The following is a 26,098-nucleotide window of genomic DNA, read 5'->3' on the forward strand; positions in this document are numbered from 1 at the left end:
TAGAAAGATATCAAGCAATAGCTAAAGCTCATATTAAGTTGAGCAAAAAATAATAATGTTTAAAGTAACTACAATAATATATCTACATACCTATCATTATGTTTAAATGACCATGCATTGATGTCAAAGGTAAATTTGCACTCTGTAGATGATATTGGTGCATCTCTATTCATACGGGGACAAGTTTTTATCATCTTTTTACATGTTGAACCTAAGCAAATAAAAGAAAAACAAAAAGTGTGTGCTAATAGTTGAACCAATTGTTTATCTTTCTATTTGTTCAATCTCTGGTACATTTGAAGAAACTATATAAGAAAAAAAAATATCCTAAAGTTTTTATATATTGTAGAGTAATAATTATCTTTAGGTAGATGCCCTTTGAAACCACACAGCAGAATTTCATGAAACTTTGTAGATAACCAGGACATACTATGTAGATATGAATATCAAAAGGAAATAATGATTCATTTTTTTCAGACAGTTACGCCCCTTTGAACTTATTAGCCTTAATATACAAATGCAACAGTTTGTGTCATCGCAACTGCTCTGAAACCACACAACAGAATTCCACGAAACTTTGTAAATAATAAGGACATACTATGTAGATGAACATATCAACAGAAAAATATAATCCAATTTCTTTTCTAGGAGTTACATGTATGCCCTTTTGAATTTAGAATTTCGGCGTAAATATACTACTGCTTGTAATCGAAACTCCTATGAAACCACACAACATAATTTCATGAAACTTTGTAGTTAATGAGGACGTTAAATCTTTATGTGCCTTTCGACAAGAAAGTTTTAGTCAGTTGACTTTTGTAGAGTCTTTGAACTTAAAAGATTAAGACTTGAGATTGTGTTTGTCTAGTGGCAATGAAAGGGCGTGGGGTGTGTGAGCGTGCTCAAAAGGGTTCTTTAATTGCATACAAATATATATTTTAAGTTAGCCGAAAGTCAAAGCTTAAAATGGGAATTGTAATTAAGGATAAATTAGGTAGACAATAGGTAGCGCAGTCAGATAATTTTTATGAAAACTGTAGGTAGCTGGCCCGAGAACTGTTGTCTTTCGGACAAAAAATTCAAATTAAAAAAATCTTTCCTTCTCTATCTCAAAAAGAATTTTAAATAGCTGTGTAGATAGCCAACTCCAACTATGAATATTTTCCATGTTAAAAAGTAAAAACACAAAAATACTGAACTCCGAGGAAAATTCAAAAAGACTTCCTAAAGTCAACAGATAAATTAAAAAAAAAATATGTGTACAAAATACACTGGCAAGTTTTATGTTTTAATTGTTCATGATGTTTACTGGCCAGGTCAAGGGCTGTAGTTGCAAAGCTACATTATTAGATTTGGACTCAGACTAAGACCCATTGCCTATTCGACATCCTTCTTGTAAACGTGGTTGCCCATGTGGGTGTCAAATCTCGTTAGAGTCAAATTTTGGAGAAGTGAGACAAACCTTTCACATAGGGAACATCTATTTCCTTTGGGCAACCAGATAAAGTGATCCCTTAAAAATCAGAGGAGTAGCTAAGGTAAAAAAAAGACAAGTGTATTTCAAAGTTTGGGGGTTTCAGGGGCAGAACAGATTATTTTATCTGTGAGTCGATGTTAAAGTTAATTTATTGACGATTTGCTTGTAATTAGCTTGAAGAAGGAACATGACTTACTTCTGATATGTAAAAGATTTAATACCCTTTTGTTTATAATTTCTTCATAATTTGAAATAATTTGTTTGCGATTTGCTTGAGGTAGTAATATGAATTCGTTCTGATATGCTAAAGATTTGATAACAATTTCTTGACAATTTGTTTATGATTTGCTTATAAGTCAATAGCAATTTGTTTGTAATTTGTTGTTGTGATTTGTTTGCTCATTTGCATGTGAAACTTTATCACTTTCACATAACAAAGAAGTCATACAATTTGGTTATCAATTGTTGACATGATTTGTTCCTCAATTTCATTTTTGTTTGAGTTGCGGTAACGAAATCCATGACTTAATAATTTACTTTTTTCATTGAATAGATTGTCTTATACTGATATAATGTTGATGCTGAAAATAGTTGATATTAGGTTAATTTTACTTTAAAAAGGTAGATTGTAACACAATGATATATAAATACCTTTACAAAAATAAAGAGTTACTTTTCCCTCAATTAAGCCAATTCTGTAGTTTTTCACATAATGATCAGTAATATCAACTTTTGGCTGAAAATATTTTGCTGTTAAATCAACTGAAACCTTTGTATATCCATCATAATTTGTCCATTTAGTTGGATGGCCAGTGGTGTTCCAGTTACCATCATTTTCTAATATATTATGTCCATCTTTATCATAAAATTTACAATAATTGTATAGTATCGTTGGTGTGTTGTCAACTACAAAAAAAAAAGAGAATATGTATGCATTAATGACTTTCTTTTAGTGGTAAGCTATAAGAAAAATTCAGTTCTTATCTATTATTCAATATCAACAGTATGATGTTTAAATTTTCCTAGTTGAAAGTAATAAAGATTTAAACATTCGATAACAATAAAAGCATGAAAGTAATATTTTAAAGGAGTAAAAAGAGATGTAGGAAATCTTTTTGTGACCAATTCACGTTATTGTCACTTCTCGTTGTCCTTAAATATAAACCCTATGTTATAAGTCGAAATTTCTCTGTAAAAAATATTATAAATATTTCTAAATAAAATGCAATCAAATATGTTCATTTAAAAGATAATATTTCATGAAACGAAAACATTGCCAGTGTTTGCACAAGAGGTATTTTTTTGCCACTACATTCTCCACTGGATGCTACAATAACCACTTGACAAAACATATTAATTAATCATTGTTATGTGTATGGCCAGGAAAATAGCATTATAGCAGACAGGATTACCGGAATAATATACATTTTTTTCTAAATTTCCGACTAGTCTGAAGAATAGCGACTACAATACTCTAAGCGCTACCAAAAGAGGAACTGTTGTACTACAACGCAATTCAATGTCAAGTCTTTCTTTAATGTGTTGGTTCTGTTTAAAAGAAACATGCTTAACCTTGCCGTTTTCAAAAATAAATCCAACTGACTTATAATTATGCAAAATTCTTATCTACAACTTCACCCCTCTGCCGATTACTTTTTACAATATCAAAATTGCATATCCTGAATTTATTAATTATTGAAATTACATTGTTTTGAACTAACAATTGAACTGGTGCTTATGAGTTAAAGTAGCCTGAGTTACTGTCCAATGCAAATCAGTTCTATACTCACTGTTTTCACAATGTCGTCCACTAAAGTAAGCATTGCATATACATTTACTGGCAAGTTCATTAGTACACGTTCCAGGGAAACAGCGAGTACTATCTGTTCTCCAGGAACAAGCCTCTGTAAATTTAGAATTACATCATATTATATTGATCCTTATGTAGGATCATCACATTTTTTTAACATAAAAGCTGGTAACAGTGTATCAAATATGAAAGGTTTTATAAAGACATATCTTTTATTTGTCACCAAATATAAAATGTAGTTTTACTACAAGGGTAAAATCCTTACACTTAAGTTGGCAAATAAAGGCAAAATAACAGTAGTATACCGTAGTTCAAAAGCCATAAATCGATTGAGAAAAAACAAATCCGGGTTACGAAACTAAAACCGAGAGAATCACATCAAGTATAACAGAAAAACAAAGGAAAACAGGAACACTGAAGTGCAAAAAAAACCAAAAAAACACCAACATACATAGAAACGAACTATTTGATGTCAACTGCCATATTCCTGACTTTGGTACAGGACATTTTAAGAAAAAATGGTGGGTTGAACCTGATGTTATGGCTAGCCAAACCTTCCGCTTATATGATAATGCTAAACATTTTTTGCTAAAAGGACAACACTACGTGACAGAAATACAGAACATGCACACGAAAGAACACTCATCATAGAGAAACGCACAAACAAATAATATAATAGTCGACACAACATACAAACAGCAGAACAACGAACATTTTCCATCAACGACAGACACCACAGGATATCACAAACAGGGACGCAATTACGTAACGAACATGCAGTCTCGAGCTTTATACAATTATTTCACAATACCAGTCCAAACAATTTTTATAAATTTTATAATTATTTGGACTATAAACGATAATACATAACACATCTATATCCAACCGAAACCATAACAGTTATTTTGTGTAAATATCTATGATTTGAAAAGTCGGCCTATCATTTTGTTTTTCCCCTCGAAACGAACACTACCAGTGAGTCGGACTAGTTTCATTTTGTTCGTCTGTCTGTTACACTGTTATAAATGTTAAAACTACAACACTAGGTTAGTTTACGTGTGGTAGATTTTGTTTTGAAACTAACTGTAAAGGATTAATTTGGTTCTTCATATAAGAATTCAACATACTAAGAAATATCATATCTTGTAACATGAATGGTAAATTTTCCTTTGATCTTCTAGTGAGTTAATTCGGTTATTTTTAGAGGAGTGCGTTAACTGAATGATTTTTTAGTTATTTCACTCTACAATCCCGCCGTTGATGATTCTCGTTTGAATAGCAAAGAATGGGAGGAGCTTAAACCAGTGCATTAACTTCCATCTCAAAAGTTGGTAATGCACAGACTAGCTCCACCTCCTTGGGATAGTAATTAGGGAGCAGCCATTTAACTTCAAGGGGGCTATGGTTTAATGTTTGAATCGGAAATTTGTTTTACGCGCAAAGCGCGATCAATCTTATTTAGTTTTTCAACGCTAAAAATCAAATTATTTTTTTTCAATATTTAAAACTATAAGATAGGGGGGAAATCTGGATTCAGAATTTTTTTTTGCAATCTGCTTGACCAGAATATTTTTTCTCGCTCATCAAATTGGGGATGAGAATATCTTTTTAGAAAAACAAACCATACCCCTCCCTCTTTCTTACAGTTAAAATGTCATTCCCTCAATGAAAGATTTAAACAAAATGAAATAGAAATGACTATACATTTTCCTACAGTTGTTTTGCTTGGATACATGTTTTATCATGTCGAAATTAATAATAGTCTAAAAAAATATATGGCACTTGATGTTAAGTAATTTTCTTAATTTCATAAAGGTCTATTTCCGTGTATTGAAAATGCTTCAACCATTTGTCCCTGGACCTTGCACGCATTCAACACGCAACCATTGCAATTAAACGATCTTTCCCCAGTTTTTTGGAATGAAAGAAGATTTTGATTTACCTTTATAATTGGTATTAGGGATATGTTTTATCACAACGTCCTTAGAAACTACACGTCTTTTTTTCGGATTTGAGGGCAAATAAACATAGAATAAAATTTTGCATTACTAAGCCACCCCCCTTTTTTTCTCTCTCCCAACCACACCCCCTTTTTCAAGAATTTTTAGGAAGAAAAAATAGTCAATAACACATAAATGACTATCGAGTATGAATCCCACGGCAACAATTCTTTTAATTTTAAACGTACCTTTATCGGACAAACAAATCCGACTGACATTTGCTGCATGTGTTAATTTTCTGGAAATCAGATATAGTATCACGCCACTATTTGATTGACATATTGAAAAGTGCAGTAAAGCGTTATTGGTCAGGGTTTAACCTTTGACATGTGTCATAGCCAATTAATGTTACAAATCATATATAGACACGCCTTACTCATTAACATATTTAATTCACTCAAAGCTACGCTTTTCGTGAATTAAATAAGTTAATTCGTAAAAGGCGTGCTATAAATATAACTTAGCTTTTGCTTTGATAAATGTAGCATGAAACTGACGAGATAGATAATTTACTGTCATCAAAACACTTAAAGTTGTCATCACTCGTTTTTCATGTACATGTACTACATCTGTTCTATCGATAACGTCTTTTGTTACACAGCAAGGTCTTGTCCCCTAATTGCTGTAAACAAAGTCTTTATCATATATTGTAATAGATATTTTGGTACTTTAAAAGTCGGACTACAGATAATGTCAAAGGTTAGCATTGAGTTATAAGAGCAGACAAGTCACTCTTTATCACAACTGTTTGATTAGTGTCATAGAGGCTGCATAGTATGAAGTGGATACTTGGGTATTGGATTCAGCAAATATTTTATATTGTAAATAGACAGGATTTAAACACTTACAAATTGTGGTATAAAACAGTAAAAAACATACCTAAAAGCAGTTTAAATTATTCGACACATAGATATATCTGTTGTTTGAAAGTCATAGAGCGAAAGCATAAGCAGAACCGTAGCTTAAAATAACTAAAGGAAATGTTTTGGGCTTGCGATCCTGTAGATACATGTATAAAAGTTTCATAGACACCACCCGACTTACTTTCAATATACAAAGTATTGACTTTGACCTTATCGACAGACATTCCAACCTAATTCGAAAGAAACTAGCTTGAGATTCACAATGATATCAAAATCTGTGAGAGCCTTCAAAGAGTCATGAGTTGGCCACAACTATGCATATTTTAATATGGGGATGTTAAGTTCGTAACCTTGCCCTTAGAGACAGACAGACGAGCCCTAATCATGCCAAGTTCTCAAAATATCAGGAATCGTAAATATCCTTACAGGCATAACTAATTATGAACCTGGATTTCACAAACTGGGATTCAAAATTTCCCATACAGACAGACATACAGGCAGAGTCAATCCACAATATTCCGGAACTTTGTCGCAGAGGGTATTATACTAATTCAAAAAATTTCTACCTTAGAAAACCACCAGCTTATACAAGGACATAACTCTACTTACGCTGACACTTTCTCTTATTAGGAGATTTAATGTAGGCTCTCCAATACTGTTTATCAATAATTTCTCCTTCACACCATACACAGTGATGATCGTTAGAGGTTTCGCACCTTCTGTGATTACAGTGAGCAATGGTCCCACATACTGAAAAAATATTAACAATTATCAATATGACGAATACATGATGATTTAAAATTATTAATCCAATATCACCTTTGGAAACATATACTTAAACTAAGGGCTCTTAAGTGCATGTCTGTGTCGCTCACCCGAATCTATGTGCACCTTTGGCAATTGCAATCAGCAAATCAATATCAACATAATTACGAAAATTGTTTTAAACTCCAACATTTGTAGACTAGAATATAATTCATGACTCAAATCTCGTTTATTTTGTTGATATTGTTTTGCTGATCGGAATGATCGATTTTGCATTTTTGTTAACTATTTCTCTCTATATATATACTATATGTTTTGCCTAAAACACTAAAAATAAGTAAAACTCTTTATTCAAGAGCAAGAACTTATGAATATACATTGTGTATTTTTTTTTCTGTTTTATTCATAAACATAGAGGCCAAAAACAAAATAAATGAAAAACAAGAATGTGTCCATAGTACACGGATGAACCACTCGCACTTTTATTTTCTATGTTCAGTGGACCATGAAATTGGGACCAAAACTCTAATTTTGCATCAAAATAAGATAGATCATATCATAGGGAACATGCGTACATGTACTAAGATTCAAGTTGATAGGACTTCTACTTCAGTTAAAACTACATTTGACCAAAAACTTTAACCCGACTTGACCAAAAACTTTAACCTGTTAACCTGAAGCGGGAGAGATGGACAAACGGACGAATGGACGCACATATTAAAAACATAATATCCCTAGGTGGGGCATAACAATGGCCATTAAAATCATATATGGGGTGAAAGATTTATCATGTTGCATATATATATTTATCATATGTTTAGTAGTAAACTAGAACACACCCGTGATATCGCGGGTCCGTGACTGAATTGAAGTATATAACTATGCGCAAGCCTTATTTTAGTAATTAGTATTGTCATCTAAAGTCATGCCGATTATAAGATACACAGTTTTCTCTGCTTTCAAATCTTTCTGTTTGAACCCGTCGAACTGGAACTTATCAATTATTGGTAATATTAATTATTTGGAAAACAAAAGGTCCTGGAATGGAGTATTTTTTTAATCAACAGCATTGTCCTATATTAGTTATAAATAAAGTTGAATTCTTTGATTCGCTGTTTTACGTCATGCCCGCTAACAAATTGAAAACTGTATCAATACGCCTTATTTTTAGTCACAGATTTTTAGTATTCGTATTCACTGTGTCTAAACCACATCGGCAAAATTTGCTCGGACTCGATGGTATCTAACATCCGGCACAATGACGGAACACCAATAGACAAAATAAAGGTAGGTTTCTCCTTATCTTTTTATTTTTTTATGATATCGAAGAATATATATACATATACAACTATTTTCTATTGTGAGATACAATATTTTCTACAACCGTTCTATATTAACGGAGAAATAAGTCAAAATGCATGTCGAAATGACAAATTGAGTGAACCTTGCCTCGAAATTGTTTAATTTCTCGTTAAATTGTTCACATTAAACGGAAAGAAAGGTACGGGAAGATAGATATTGACACGGAGATTGCAAATTTAGTTATTATGAGCATCTCAATAATTGTATTTCTGTGTATGGAACGAAAGAAAAGGGTCATGTCAAATTAAAATAAACCGGTTTCGTCAATGTTGTTACTTCACAATCACCCTGTTTCGTCTATATATATCACCCGTTTTTTTTGGGTTTTTTTTTAACAAACAATTTATGAAAAGAGACTTTGGCACGGATCTGAACATTGTCTTTCGAGAATTTAAATATATATTTATTGTAAAGTAAACTTGGCGTGTTAAAATCTATTTTAAACGGGAACTTTTGGACATAGTTAATTATGATAATACACATTTTCCTAATGAAAGGCGTATGTATCCCTTATTTCACTTAACTTCAAACTAATTTTAAATGGAATATAAATACTGAATAGCAAACACTGGTATCTAATTATTTTGTAACATTATTATATTTTCTTTGTTTATAATAGTAGTATGTAAAGATGAAAAATAAAAGGATGTGTTTTGATTGTGCCATAATTTTAATTTACTATACTAGTACTATATTATATACACTTAGTTTACACTATTTACTATCAATTATTTATACATTTATGCATTCAATCATTGACGAATAGTCCCAAACCGACTATAGTCTATACTGTTCTGCACACATTAATCATGCATGCAGTCCTGCCAGATTTTCTGGTACTATATATACTGTGTTACTTGCGCACTAAAGCGAGTTTTCACACTCAAGCATCCGTAACATAGCAGTGAGATTTGTTACTTTCTACCCGTTTCTGGTAGGCACATTTATTTTCATAGGCATGTTTTTCACATTATTTTTACAGTTCAAATTCATTTTTTGTACAGTTCAAATTCATTTTTTGTACAGTTCAAATTCAATTGAAACTTTAAGATAACTTTCGAATACAATATCTGACAGTTTTGTATTTTCAATGTGAATAAAAGTTGGTTTGCAAAACATGACCGTCATTTATATCTAGGTCTTATTAAGAAGAAGTGACGGTAACCACTTATCCCATAAACATTGACAATGAGACAACTTTCTTTTAGACACAAAAATTATGTTGAATTAATCAAGTTTAGGTCAGCGTATGCCTTAAACAATGAGAAAAACACACAAACTGCATGAAAGCAAGCTACAACAGGGCCCTATATTATAAATGTAAAACAATTCAAACAAGAAAACTACCTGCCTATTTTATGTTCAAAACGCATATGGTATAAAGCAACCAAAGACACCCATGGAATTACAAGCGTGTGATTCGGGAATGGACTGAGTCAAAGTGTGGTCGCTGACACAAACAGTACAAAAAAAGTACAAATAATAAAAAATGATGAAAAAACCTTAACTCGTCCGATGACAGAGCCTGTATAGTAAATGCGCGATGTGTGCCAAAACTTGTATCGTAGTTAAAATTATCCCTTAAATATAATAAATATACATGTATTCGCAGTTTACTATGAAGTCCACTATCACTGAACTAGTATAAATATTTATTAAGGGGCCAGCTAAAGTACGCCACCGGATGCGGGAGTTTCTCGCTCCATTGTGGCCCTCGGCTGTTTTCTGCTCTATGGTCGGGTTGTTGTCGCTTGGAATTTGTATGAACTTTTCATGTTGATAGACATTTTAAAATAATCTGTTGTTTTTTATTATTTCAGATGACAGAAAACGTTACAATTGAGGCATTAGATGAGTCATTTCATGAACTTATCAATGAAAACTCATCAGCTGTTTCAACTGCAGTCACAGGACCGATGATCAAAATGTGTTTGTTTGCTGTTTTTGTGGGAAAAAATTAAAAACAAAAAGTGGCCACAGACGTCATGAAATAGGTCACTCTGACACTGAGTAAATTAAAATATTTGTGTTCTATAAGAGTAGGAATTCAAGTTTTTGCTTATTATTTATTTGAATCTGAGACTCATATAAATAATAAGCCGTTGTCCGGTGAACGAACTTGTTTTCCAACGACCCACAAAACTCCTTTTGAACGCTGAAGTTAAATTATCAATTATAATGTAATGCGATTATGATTTTTTTTATTTGACCAAACCGGGTTATGCATTTTGAAATCTATGACGAAACCGGGTTGTATACATTGACGAAACCGGCCAGTTCCATTTTGACATGACCCATTTCTTTCGTTCCATACACAGAGATACAATTATGGAGATGCTCATAATAACTAAATTTGCAATCTCCGTGTCAATATCTATCTTCCCGTACCTTTCTTTCCGTACAATGTGAACAATTTAACGAGAAATTAAACAATTTCGAGGCAAAGTTCACTCAATTCGTCATTTTGACATGCATTTTGACTTATTTCTCCGTTAATATAGAACGGTTGTAGAAAATATTGCATCTCACAATAGAAAATAGTTGTATATGTATATATATTCTTCGATATCATAAAAAAAATAAAAAAAATAAGGAGAAACCTACCTTTATTTTGTCTATTGGTGTTCCGTCATTGTGCCGGATGTTAGATACCATCGAGTCCGAGCAAATTTTGCCGGTGTGGTTTAGACACAGTGGTATTGTTATCTTAGAAAGTCTTACTGATTAAAATACTACAATTATAGGTAACAATTTAGTAGTGTCAACCAGAGATGGGTCCGATTACTTTCAATGTAATTGATTAAATTACAATTACTTTGTCATTTGTACGATTAAATTAAATTAATGATTACATCATTTCTGAAAGTATCTGATTAAATTAATGATTACATTGGCAAAGTAATCATGATTACATCTGATTACAATGAATTTAAAAACAAAACATTTTGAATGATGTGAATGATAAACGTTCAATATAACTATAGCATTTTTGAGAAAGTATTTTATTTGGTTCAATTATAAAATGATAACTTCAAATTAAACTTCATCTATTTAAATAAACACCAAATTTAACTACATATATATATATATATATACATTTAAACACTTTATCACCAATGATCTCTTAATCATTTTGAATTAAATTTAATAAAGATATATCATCAGAGTTTTTTGTTTGTCTTCTGACCTCTTTCATAATTTATATGTATTCCAAGTTGCAGTTTATGGAAGTTTAAATATGGATGAAATAAAGTTACCGGTTAAAACTATGTTTTAATAGAAATGTTTAACCAAATTGTAAACAATATGCAAGTACTCAAAATCATTGCATTTTACATGTCCAGTTCAATTTTTCAAAATTCTAAACAACATATTTGTCCAACTTTTAATTTAGTTTGTGCTAATTAGATAAATGTTCATGTCTGATTTATCTTTTATCATATATATTTCCCTACAGCTATACTCAATTGGTAATTGCAATAAAAACAAACCTTAATTAGTCTCCTTCCTGTCAATTCAAAGTTGACAAAAATCACAAAAATTAACAAAAGATTATAATTCAGGGTTAAAGAAAAGTATTACTTGAATATATAACAGTTATTATCAGATATTAATATGAAGATCATTATAAAATGATGAATATACATGCATGTACAATATCTTTTACCAAGATTAAAGGTATATAATTGTATTATATGTCTCTGCTTAGGCTAATGATGACTTTTCAGTACTGTAACAGTTTATTTTTTACTGAAGTAGACATGCTTAAAGTAACCATACCATTTTAGTATGTTAAAAATTTATCAAAAATGAATAACCAAGAGGTTCATCTAATGACCAAAAACACAATTTTAGTTTTTTTTCATTGTAATCAGAATGTAATCAAAAAGTAATCATAATTACAGGGTATTTTGAAAAGTAATTGATTAAATTAAATTACATGTAATCAGATTTTTGGCTGATTAATGATTACACTGATTACTTGAAAAATTGTAATCAATTACAGCTGATTAACGATTACAATTACAATTACCCCAAGTCTGGTGTCAACCCGGTGATTATGACCCGTGTATATATATAGCATATTCCTGAATACACCGTTTGGTGGTGCGCCTGTCAGATGCGGAACGTACAGATAAGGTAATAGCTTACAGGTGAATATACTATTGGTATCGGTATCGAACTCGACCCGGAACTTCTTAATTATTGGCAATATTAATTACGTGGAAAACAAAAGGGCATGGAGTGGTGTTATTTTTAATCTACACCTTTGTGCTATATTAATTATATATAAAGTTGAATTCTTTGATTCGTCGTTTTTACGTGATGACGGCTGACAAATTGGACCTCGTAATTTTAGTATTATAGATACAGTAGTTTTGCATATGTGATAAATAGCCTGTTGTTTAATCCATATCGCGCAACTTTGATGCCCACCCTTTATCGCATACCCTTTATCACACCCCTACCCTTTATCGCATACCCTTTATCACACCTCTTCCCTTTATCACACCCCTACTTTTTTTTTTTTTTTTTTTTTAACATGAAGTCAGTTGTAATTTACTAAATGACGTCATTGTTTGGTATGTGACGTCACGAACGTCAAGGTTTCATATTTTTTTGGCACACTAAATGCAACTATAAAAAATACAATAATAAACAAAATATTTTTAAAACAACAGCACGCAAATTGTAAGGTAACCCATGTGCTTCGGATAAGTAATTGAGAAGTTCTTTTTAAGCTTTTGAAGCAAGACAAAAGTAGAACTGAAGGTAACCCAGTGCTATGGATCAGAAAACAGTTCATATAATATAAAACTCTCCTGTTGAAATATATGATAAAGCGTATAAAACATGATAAAATCCGTATCACATGCCGTATCACCCTCGACCAATATCATCCCTCGGGCCTAAAGGCCCTTGGGCTGATATTGGTGTCTCGGGATGATACGAAATGTGATACGGATTTTGCCATGTATTATTCTCTATATAATAGAGATCTTGTTGCAATTTTATGGTCATTTTTATAAATTAACAGTTGCAAAAGTACAAATGTATGAATTATTCGAAATACTAAGGATTTTTTTTTTATCCCAGGCATAGATTACCTGAGCCATATTTGGCACATTTTTGAGGAATTTTGGGTCCTCAATGCTCTTCAACTTTATATTTGTTTGGCTTTCTAACTATTGTGATCTGAGAGTCACTGACACCTTTGACAACTATGTGGTGATAATTTTTTTGGCTTCTTTACCATTTTTATAGAAAGGGAATTTATATTGAGGATTTTATCTTTGGTCCATCTAAATATACCTTAAGATATTAACACTGACATTATAATCCAGCTGAAAAGAAATAAAGTTACCCTGGAACAAAGGCTTAGATATATTTACACTGACATTATGATCCAGCTAAATAGAAATAAAATTGCTCTGGAACAAAGCCTTGAGCTTTATACTCCGACACTAATAAGGTTACCCTGGAACAAAGCCATTAGGTATATACTCTGATAGTAATAAAGTTACCCTAAAATAAAGACACAGAGATATCTACACTGACAGTATGGGATATCTGAGTATAATTCATAGTAACAGATTGAACAATGGCCTAATAGCTGTATTGCGAAAGTAGGGTCTATTGAATAAGGTTCATTGTTTCAGTTGATACAATGACCAAGAGATACTTACCTCGACAGAATGGTCCATCATTATAGAATCCATCGTTACAGTCTGAGCAAATATCTGGATAAGAACAACTCCCTCCACTGTTGCAGATTGTTCCTGTTCTTGTTTTCTGACAGTAAGGGATCGTATATCGTATATTACAAGCATTTGGTCCAGATTTTCCGTTACATATTGCTACAAAAAGTAGTATCGGACATGTATTATTTCAACTAATTATCTCATTATTCATAGATATGTTACACTTCATAAACAGTAAAAGAGATAAAATTGACACTAATTTGATACATTAAAAACAGTATTAAATCATTTCTTATGGAACGCCAAAACTGTCTTGTTATGCCCATTTTCATTATATGATGTGCATTTACCTTTATATGATGTGCACTTGTCATTATATGATGTGCAAACATACTTATATGATGTGCAAACATACTTATATGATGTGCAAACATCATTATATGATGTGCAAACATCATTATATGATGTGCAAACATACTTATATGATGTGCATATATACTTATATGATGTGCAACTATTCTTATATGATGTGCAAAGTACTTATTTGATGTGCAAACATTCTTATATGATGTGCAACTATACTTATATGATGTGCAAATATCATTATATGATGTGCAAATGTACTTATATGATGTGCAAAGATCCTTATATGATGTGCAAATATACTTATATGATGTGCAAATATCCTTATATGATGTTCATTTTCCCTAATATTATGTGAAACATCTTTATATGATGTGGTTGTGTCATTATATTATGTGCTTGTAATCTTATATCATGTGGTTCGGTTTACTTCATTATATGATGTCGAAACGTCATTATATGATGTGCTTTCAGGGTCGTTATGGTCAATGAACATGATTACGATAAGAATGATTAATGTCTGCGTCATAACTGAATCCGATCTGCTTCTGCGGAGTTACTATAATTCCGGCTCAAATCTGTAGCTATCGCTAGCGAAAGTGCTTTTTTAAAGAAAAAGTGAGACAGTGCATTTTAATAAAAATTAACGTTTCAAACGTTTCGGAGGAAGATTAAGACAATTATTACAGGAGCTAATTGAAGAATTTTCCGGTTGCGGCGAAAATATGATAAAACAAAGGAGTAGGTCCAGTAGGACCCCTTTTTGGCCCCAAAATATAGCAGTTTTACAAAATTGTTAAAATGTTAATTTTAAGTTATTTATTGAAAAGTAGAATACTTCTGCTACATAAATATGGGCTGTTTTTGACAATACAATGCACATATATCGGGTACTAGCATCATTAAGTCATGCTAAATTACTGAAATCTTCACAATTTAGCATTTTAGTTAAATTTTAGAGGGTTTCCGTCTTAAATGAAAGTGGCCGCATTTGTGTTCATTCTTAATACTGAAATGTAAGTTGAATTTGATAATAACATAACATATATAAAGGTTGAGTATGAACACGGATGCGGCCGCTTTCATTTTTGACAAAAACCATCTGAAAGGTGACATGTTTTGGCATATTTGATAGATTTTCATATTTAAGCTTGAATCGGAGCGTTTTTAATGACTAAATCAGTTAAAATCTTTTACATAAACTAATTGAATCAACTGAAATAGACACTTAAGTGTTTAAAAGGTGTCCACAATCTTTCGTCAGATGAACCTGAAATTTGAGGCCAAAATCGGGCCTTACCTGAGCTACTCCTTTTGGGGCCCTTTATAGCATGCTGTTTGGTTTCAGCAAAGACTCCGTTTTGGAGACCGTACTTTGATCTATAATTGTTTACGTTTTACACATTGTGACTTGGATGTAGAGTTATCTCATTGGCATTCATACCACATCTTCTTATTTCTTTTCATTGCAAAAGACATCAATGAACTTAAAGTCTGTTTAAAAAATATTTCATAACGAAAGCTACAAAATTATCTACTCTTGCATAATTATACCGGTATGAATGAATGATTGATTGATTGATTTGTTAATTGATTGGTGTTAAATGCCACTTTCAACACAATCATGCTATTTGGTGGAGGAAGCCGAAGTGCTCGGAGAGAGCCACCGACTCTTGGTAGAAAAACTAATAATTCTACTTCTTAGACCACTCGGCTAAAGATAGCCCCCTCCCCTCCCCCTTAAAAAATGGATAAAAGGAGATATGGGATGCACTTCAACTTGGTGCATTACATTTGCGTGCAGCTTTTTATTATGCTTTCATGCATTTATTTCACAGCTTCAGTTAGATGATTATGGATGGAAGCTTGACATCCAGCGGCAAATTGATATGCATATTCGTACGAGAACATGTTAATGTGATATGAATATTAAACCTGCTTTGTACTAGACCGACACCCTGAGCTGGATTTTTAACATGCTATTTCACAGGAAGACATGTCACCTTATCCGGACACATTATTCTCATTCCGAGTCGACCAGTCTTTACTTTTACTCCTTAATTTCGCGTGCTTAGCAGGGAAGCAGCAAATAACAATATAAAAGTCTTTGGTTTTGAACCGGCCGGGGTTCGAACCCACGATCTCCCGCACTCGAGGCAAACATGCTACCATGAATGCACCGCCACTTGACAGTTACCCGTAATAATAAAAGGTTTCGTGGAAAGCCGCTTATATATACACCTCCAGACTCAAGTAATTAGGGATCCGTATTGGCGGGGGGGGGGGGGGGGGGGGGCGGGGGGGCATCTTTTTTTGTAAATGTTTGATTCCAAATTTCATGAAAGAGATTTTTATCTATTTCAGAAGGGAAGTAAAATAATCTGTTTCCATTGAAAATGAGGGAAAAATAAAACAATAATGAAATTTAAAAAAACCCAAAATAAACATTGTTATTGAAAAAAAGTTTATTTTTATTAAAGTCGAAAAATATGTTTGTCCTGAGCACAAGGAAATACACGTGCTCCTGCCCACACTAGATGAAGAGTCAGTGCATAACCAATCTGATTAAGATATAATGTGCAGATAATAATATGTCTAAGCTTTGGTTAAAATGATCTGACAACACTTCATTTTACTATCTGTTCTTGTAAATATTACATCAGCCAATGAAATGTCAGCCTTCACATTTTAATGGTGTACATTGTATATCAATCAGACAAAACAAGAGAATCCCAATTGTCTTTAAACAGAAAGTAGAATGGAGCGATTTAAGATCCGCGTAAGCATAGCTTGGACACACAACATCTGTAATAGAATAAGATTGGTGTCTAAATTAACATAAAAGAACTGCATTTATTTTTATTGTTTACTGAGTCCTGTTGGTCATTACAGATAGAGAGTTGTGTTTTAATTTTTTTAAGTGAAGATTTACGGCGGTGGCTTTTTATATTTTGCGTTTATCTGGAAAACTATAATAGATTTAAAATAGACAAATCGTGCAATGTGTCTGAATATATTCTGTAGTAAAGATCCCTTTGGGCCATTTATTCTCTTAATTTTTGTTGTTGTTTTATTGCCTAGTATCTTGATAACTTATCTATAGAGAAACCTTTTCTTTACAAAATGGTGTAGACAAGAACAGATTTAAAAATAAATAAATTATAATTACAGTCATTTTCTTTCACTGGGGGTTGGGACGTGGGAGGAATCATGGGAATTTCTCTTATTTTTCAAGTCAACACCTTGAAATAGGAAAAACAATCGAGACCCCCTTCCCAAAGACATAATTTATATTTCACACCCTCCCCCTAAAAAAAACCAACACCAGCGAACAATAACACACAAATTTCTCAATACGTTTGTTCGTAATAACAAAACAATAAAACGCATTAAATTTCTATTGCATTGTAAGTTTGAAATATTGCGTCAATGGTTGATCTAGAACTTGAAGTGTGGACGTTGTTTGCGACTTCAGGGAACTCAATTTGGATATGGTCTCATTGATATTTACCACACCTTCATTCAATATTAGCTTCAGATGAAGAATACTCTGCTAGAGGAAATTGTTGAAAATAAGGGTTTAGGTTTTAACAGTTGAGGCGAGCGGAGCGATGCATAACAATTGATGTCTTTCGAGTCAACACTATAATTATTTACTGTAGCAGGAGTGTACGATGAGGGTCGAATCCTGAACAGTTAGGGCAAGTATTGACACACCAGTCAAGCTTGCTACAGCTCTGAACTTGTATATGATTCAGTATCTGACACATCATAGGTTTGTGACACATAATGAACGTGTTCTAAGGTTTTAAGAAGTTGAAATTGGACATTTACCTATTACATTGTCCAATATCCACAATCTATATATATTGTTAGATTCAGCATATCGAAGAACCATAAGACTTGCTTGTTTTGGTCCCGTTTGGTCCCTAATTCATAAACAGTTATTGTCTGGCAACAACATATTTACGGACGAAGAACATATCGCCATAACATTATACGGCGGCAAATCTTTAACTATAAACACCTTTCTATTCAAAAATAAATAAATAATGGCTCCCTTAAATTCTTCCTATTGTATCCCCTCTTTTTGGGATTGCAAAAGACCGGTCCATTATATGAGTTATTCATGACATTATCAATGTCCGATTTTTGCCCATTTTTGTGTCTATCTTAAGAAAAGTAATATATAAAGAGAAACTTGAACAGCTAAAATGATGAGCAAGGCAAAATTAACAAAAAATGAACATTCTGGAAATTCACATATTAACTTCTTATAGAAAAAAACACTAGCGCTAGGTATAAATATATTGACAAATATAATGCCTACCCTTGTTAAAATGAGCATGGAGCATCTTTAATTCAATAACTTTAACCATATGTTCATTATTGTAGACACATTGATTAAAACTAAACTTTGCATTTTATATTTATACAATTTCCAACAATAGCTGATGTGGATTTTTTTTCATCTTAAAACGAGGTACCAACATGCCAAGGTTTTTTTCCTTTTCAAATCTCAACAATTTTCCAAACGATAGCTACAGATTTTAGCCGGGTTTAAATATATTAGGCAGAAGCAGATCGGAATCAGTAATGACGTAAACAGTAATCATTATAATCGTAATCATGTTCATTGACCATAACGACGATGAACGCACATCATATAATGGAGTAAACCGAACCACATAACGTAAGGTTATATGCACATAATATAATGACACAACCACATCATATAAAGATGTTTGTACATAATAAAAGGGAAAAGGCACATCATATAAGGTTATTTGCGCATGATATAAGTATATTTGCACATCATATAAGTATATTTGCATACCATATATGATATAAGGATCTTTACACATCATATAAGTATATTTGTACATCATATCAGTACATTTGCACATCATATAAGGATATTTGCACATCATATAAGTATGTTTGCACATCATATAATGGCGTTCCATAATTTCTCACTTAATTCTCAGATTTTTTCCAACAAACACAAAAAAAAAGATGTAACATAAGGCACAGGAAATTCATCTTTTAACTTGGAGATGTTTATTTTAAATAAATAAATTGTTTTATCTGTTTGTACATGAATGATTTATTTCAGTGAGGAAGTGGCAAAATAGTTTCCAACAAAAAACTAATAAACTGACATGTCAGTAAGCCTTGTGTCCCGCTTTCACATTTTTATGGGAGTCAAAAGGACTAATGTATACAACGCAAAAGTTCTCAATATTCATAAATTTGACACCAACAATTTATTAAGTGTGTGTTCTCAATGAATACATGTTTTGTGAAAAATCCAAGCCTTATGTATTTCGGTGGCCATGTTGGTAAATAGTATAGGCAACCAGACATTTCATAAAAGCAAATGCTACTTTTTTCATTTAAATCATAGAAAAAAATACTATTCTCAGAATTAATCCTTATTTGAGAAAACTAAGTTTTTAACACATTCAATTTAAATTTGAGGAAACAATTTAGAATGCATATTATGCCTTTATTATGCATCAATTTTTGATGACATCCAACTACAAGAAGATGCTTCTCAAAATTTGTGATTTCTAACAATAATTTACTTTTTACATGTACTACCTATTTTTAAATTGATCAATCAGTTTGAAATAACTTATTACATCTCTATATCAGTTTTATACCATCCTATTACATGAATTTAAGCCATTTATAAAATTTTATTATTTTCCAACAAAAACAAATTTTTGTTTTCTAAAATCATTGAGCCGAATTTCCCCAAAATACAATATAGATATCTTTTGTTAGTCTTGTGTGCCTTTGTTAGTCTTGTCTGTTTTTAAATTTTAATTCATTTATATGTTTTGGAGTTTGGTGTGGCGTCCATTTTAACTGAACTAGTACATAATTTTTTTTGGGGTCAGCTGAGGACCACCTCCGGTTGTGGGATTTTCTCGCTGCGTTGAAGACCTATTGGTGGCCATCGGTTGTTGTCTGTTCTTTAGTCGGGTTGTTGTCTCTTTGATATAATTCATTTCCAATCTCAATTTTATTTACATATTATGCACAACAACTGTGCAAAAAATAATACAAACATTCCTATTGTGGTGTGCTAAAATTTTATAGATGTATACACTTACATTCAAGTAATTGCCTTCAAACCAGACATAATTGTTTTTGGTCCCTTTCTGACCCTTCTTATAAAACAGCTACGACAATGACCCCCCAAAAAAACTGAATGTAATCTAATCCTAATTTATGATGTTCGGCATCTTTCTTGAATTGTTACTTATTCAGAGGCAATAGTATATTTGATCCAAGATGCAAATGGGGATTGGATATTGAGGACATGCGCGATTTTTTCTTTGCTTCTCATTTTTATTTTAATAAAAGGGCTATTCTTTTTAAAAGTCATACTGGCTTCCCGATCGAAGTCTGCAATTTGGATTATTGGTGTTTGTTTATGCAAATACATAAACAAAATATTTTATAAAGAGATGAAAAGTATTCCTCGTGGTCAACATCAACATAGGTAAAACGAACATCATCATCATTACCACCATCATCTTAATCTCTGTCGTTCTTTCTCCATCACCTTTCCTAGTTTAGTAATATGTATGTTATTTAAATTATATAATGCAGGATCATTTTCAATTTGATTTGTTATGTATATTGTTTTGTGGATGAGACTTTATAAGTATGTTTTATTTGTGTCTGATCAATGTTCCTTTGCACAAATAACATATATTTCAACTTACTCATTCATTTTGACTTACCATTGTCACAACTGTCAGAATACGGATTTTCTTGTGCCCAACCTTCTTTACATTTTAAATCAAAACGATACACACTCCTGCATAAAAGGGGAAAAAAAGAAATAAAAGACAACATGTGTATTATGTGTATAGCTGTTCTCCATTATAATCAACACATGACCTCTATTACAGGTATAACTCAAGTTTGTATCCGCCAATTAAAGATAAAAGCACAAAAATACCGAACGCCGAAGAAAATTCTAAACGGAAACTTTTAAGTCCCTATTCAAATTGCAAAATCAAAACTCATCGCACGAATGGATAACAACTGTCATATTCCTGACTTGGTACAGGCATGTCCTTATGTAGAAAATTGTGGATTAAACCTGGTTTTATAGCTAGACCTAGTAAACACTTATAAACTTACAACTTCTGAAAAATCAAAGCCGTGAAGGCTGTTAAAACTATAGCTATCTTATTAATGTTTTTGTGACTTTTATTCTTAAAGTTTCATCCACATGTAAAAGAATTTAACGAATTAAACCTTGCGTAGTGTCTTATTGTTAGAGGGGCGAAAGATACCAGAGGAACAGTCAAACTCTTAAATCGAAAATAAACTGACAACGCCATGGCTAAAAATAAAACAGACAAATAATAGTACACAAGAAACAACATAGAAAACTAAAGACTGAGCAACACGAACCCTACTTAAATCTAGGGGTCATCTCATGTGCTCCAAAAGGGTAAGCAGATCCTGCTCCACATGTGGCATCCGTCGTGTTGCTCATGTTATTACAAACCCGGTAAATAGTCTAATTCGGTAGGTCACATTCATGAAAAGGAAAGGGGATTGTAGTTACGACGTTAGAAACATATCCGTTATCATCTGTAACACGGTTATTCCATAACGGCCAACCAACTCGTGATGGCGTCCGTAAAATTTACGAAGGGATGATTTCAACTTCACAATTTGGAATTGTTGGTTTAATAGCTTCCTTGTGAGCAGCAACCCTCTATCGAGGAAATCATGATAGGAAATACAAGCGCGGGAATATCGTATCAATTGGGAGAAAAATACTCTGTCTGCAGGCGCTGCTGGAATGTTGCTACAGAGAAATGGAAAGTTCACAATTGGCAATCTGAAATTATCTCGTTTTTCGTAAAGTTTCGTTTTTAACCGACCCACAATGTCAATTTCTAGATGTAAGTCAAGATATGAGGCATACTTAACTGTATCTGTTGTATCATTTATTTTTAGTTCGATGGGATAGATGCGTTGAATATAGTCACCAGATTTTGAATTATTTAGTGAGAAAACATCATCTATATAGCGGGAAGAAAAAGTTAAAGGATATTGCTAACTTCCTACTTTTCATCCTAAGAAGTTCCTGTATGAAGTCAGCCTTCTCTGTAGAGATGTTGCAGAACTAAAGTAATTGGCCGATACGGATACGTATCTAATTTTTCATTGACGTGCGATACAGTTAAAATGAATCATCTTTTTTCTGACCCGATGACTCAATAAACATATTGATGAAATCAAAAAGTGGTATATTAAAACGCGACAGCTGCCTTATCATGCGTATGTGTAAATCTAATATTACTTTATGTTGTTTTATTATAACTTAATGGTATTTTGTCTAAATCGTTCTATTTTTAGATAAATTTCCATGTTGTATGTGCCTAGCTTGAATGATTTAATTAGTCTTCAAATTAAAGTTCAGATCACTGTTTGAGTTAAACTTTGAGTTAGTTTTCGAATTCAAGTCATGCTTAGAATTAAAAAAGAGGGACGAAAGATACCAGAGGGACAGTCAAACTCATAAACTGACAACGCCATGGCTAAAAATGAAAAAGACAAACAAACAACAGCACACATGACACAGCATAGAAAACTAAAGAAAAAACAACACGAACCCCACCAAAAAACTAGGGGTGATCTCAGGTGCTCCGGTAGGGTAAAATTAAAGTTCTAGTTAGCATTGAGTTTCGAGTTGGACTTCAAATTGGACTCGCATCTAAGGGCATACGATACAGTTTGGATGCCGTATTTACATTTTGATAAACATTTCCATATAGACTCAAATATGTAATAAGAAATATACCTTCATGTGCTACTTTTTTTGTAAAATGAGGTCGAAATTTTGTATATTTACTCAAAATTCAGATTTGTGGCCGTATTTTCCCTTTCGGAAGAAAGACAACGTTTGTGTTTGAAAAAATAATCACATTTTTTTTGTTTCGTATTTAGGCAGCAACCATTTGATTTTCTGGGGGGGGGGGGGGGGGGGGCTATGGTTTTTTTTGGAAAAAAAGTTTGTTTCCAGTTTTTGGAGAAAAAATTAATTTGTTTTTGATTCTGAGAAAAAAAAATTGTTTGTTTCACCCTCAGCTGCCACTATATGTAATGCTAAAATTGAAAGAAAAAAAATGTTTTCGACTTGTCGCGAAAAAAATAGATTGTACAGAAAAAAAAACATAGCCCCCCCCCCCCCCCGAAAATCAAATGGTTGCTGCCTTATCAAATGTTCATGAATGTAGAAAAAATATTTTTTTGCTGTATATTTATCATTTTTTTTCAAAAAAAATGCACTATTAACGTTTTCATGAAAATTGGCACACATAATCTTTTCTAATAAACAAACCAAATGGCATTTTAAAAAAAAGGGGTCCATAAACTTTAAATTAAATACGTTTGAATGATAAAAATCAGTCGAACACTGAATCTCTACCCGATAAGTTATAGTTTGACGTCGCGAAAATAACAATTTACGTTAGCAACGTCATTACCTCCCCTTTACTGTAACTGTATCGTATGCCCCTCAAAAAGAGTTGAATCACTTCTTGGGGTAGACTTAAAAAAGTTGAATCACTTCTTGAGGTAGACTTTGAGTAAGATTAGAATTTAAGTCTCATTTAGATTATTAAGATTTCGAGTTGAAATTCGAGCTATGTTGTATGTGTTTTTGAGTTCGTAATTAAATTTTCTATCGCGGAACATGAAAGAAATCATATATAGGCAGCTGTACAGCCTTCAACACTCCGTATAGTCAGCTACAAAAGGCCACCATGCACTCTGTGAAAAATCAAACGAAAAAACTAACGGTCTATTTTACAAAAAACAAATATGACACATATGTATACAACGACAACAATTGAACTTTTTTAATTAATTTTTTTTTACCGATGAATGTACAGCCGATCAATATTACGCTTTTGCACTGAAAGCAGCAATATCAGGCGAGACACAGCGTTCCGTGGACTATTTTACAAATTGATTAAAATACTGCTTCTATTTGAGAACTTCGGATCAAATAACAGGACCCAGGGGTTTGGGGATATCCCAATTATGTCCGAAATACTGTAAAATTTTTAGGATTTTATTTTTTTATTATTGTCTGCCGTTCCTCTTTTTCATACCAAACAATTCTGAACAACCACTCGAACTTTTAATTTGAATTTTAACTTTGGCCATACCCATCCAAAGCACATTATACAAACGACATTAAAAATTAGATTCTTTTCACATAGTGCATGGTGGCCTTTTGTAGCTGACTATATAGAATGTTGAAGACTGTACGGTTGCCTATATATGATTTCTTACACCCACTGCATTTAAACTCTGGTGGATAGTTGTCTTTTGGGCAATCACACCACATCTAACTTTATTTCAAATCCTATGTTGCGTTTTGTATACTGCAACACTGTTTATTTAGTACGCATATCCCGGAGCCCTCTTTACGAAAGCCCGAGCAAAAGCCCTTGTTCCGCAATAGAAAATTTAATTACGAACTCAAAAGGACATATAAAGTAGCTCGAAGTTCAACTCGAAATCTTAATCAATCTAAATGAGACATAATTTCGAATCTTACTCAAACTCTACCTCAAGAAGTGACTCAAATTCAAAGTTGTAACTAGAACTCTGCCTTTAAATGTGACTCAAACTCGAAGTCCAACTCGAAACTATAACTTTAATTCTAACCATGACTTGAATTCGAAACTAACTCAAAGTTTAACTCAAACAGTAACACGAACTTTAATTTGAACACTAATTCAATAGACCATTCAAGGCACATACAACATGGAAATCTATCGAAAAATAGAACAGGTTTTTCCGAATTGGTCGCATGGTTTTACCTCATCAAGTAATGGGATTACCACATCATAGAATGACAGGACCACATCTAATACTGTAACAAACACATCAAGTAGTGTTAAATCGTCAAATTTTGAAACATCATTACGTAATGTTAAAACCATATAAAGAACAGACAAATAAGGGCATTTTTATTTATTTCTCCACACAATGGTCTTCTTTTCCCGGTTTTTTTTTCACACAATATACATTTAGAATCTTTTCGTCCCTTTCTTATGCTATCCATTCTGAAAAAAACAAAATAAGAGGATACAATTAATGTTTGGTACATTCAATTGTAAAATCTATTCAACTCCTAAACAATTTCATTGCAATCTTGTTTTGGCAAATATATATGTGTTAACTGTATTTCAAAATCTAACGTTAGCATGCACTGTAAAAACGGTGTTTATATCCTAAACACAATTCTTAGCACAGCGTTTGTGCACTTTTTTTACATGTTTATATCTAAACGTGTATCAGTACAATGTATTTAGGGTTGTGTTTAGAATCGTGTTTAGCTTTACAAAATGTGTTAAATTTCTATACACTTTCATTTTTAAACGTGTTTAAATTCACGTCATATTTAAATATTATGTGCTTACTGAAAAATGTGTTTAGAAATTAAACACAATCCTAAACACGTGTAGATCTAAACATGTATCACAAGGTTTAAATTCTAAGCACGATTTTTACACGATTTCTATATAGCTGCACAGTAATTCAGTAATAATCTTAGGTCAAGAGCGACTGTAGTATATAAATAACTGCAATATTGGAAATCAATGACCACAAATTTTTTTTTCGCATCACTTGAGAGTGCCAGCATTTCCTATTTTTATTCAAAATATCGCATTAGAAACATATATCTGTAGTTTTCATAC

At 32.4% G+C, this 26,098-nt stretch overlaps 1 protein-coding gene across 1 annotated transcript in view; it reads right to left on the reverse strand.

The window, feature by feature from the left end:
- LOC143056126 (uncharacterized) overlaps window positions 1-21,215 on the reverse strand; it is a 192,020-nt gene extending 170,805 nt beyond the window's left edge. The window contains exons 1-6 of the mRNA XM_076229212.1: window positions 21,101-21,215; window positions 13,965-14,135; window positions 6,760-6,900; window positions 3,268-3,381; window positions 2,129-2,383; window positions 91-211 (exon numbers count right to left, since the gene is read on the reverse strand). Of these exons, the coding sequence (XP_076085327.1) occupies window positions 91-211; window positions 2,129-2,383; window positions 3,268-3,381; window positions 6,760-6,900; window positions 13,965-14,135; window positions 21,101-21,215 (917 nt within the window). The remainder of the gene's footprint in view (window positions 1-90; window positions 212-2,128; window positions 2,384-3,267; window positions 3,382-6,759; window positions 6,901-13,964; window positions 14,136-21,100) is intronic.
- Window positions 21,216-26,098: the final 4,883 nt, after the last annotated feature.

This window comes from Mytilus galloprovincialis, chromosome 13 (genome assembly GCF_965363235.1).
Source record: "Mytilus galloprovincialis chromosome 13, xbMytGall1.hap1.1, whole genome shotgun sequence".
In the NCBI taxonomy this organism is placed as follows: Eukaryota; Metazoa; Mollusca; class Bivalvia; order Mytilida; family Mytilidae; genus Mytilus; species Mytilus galloprovincialis.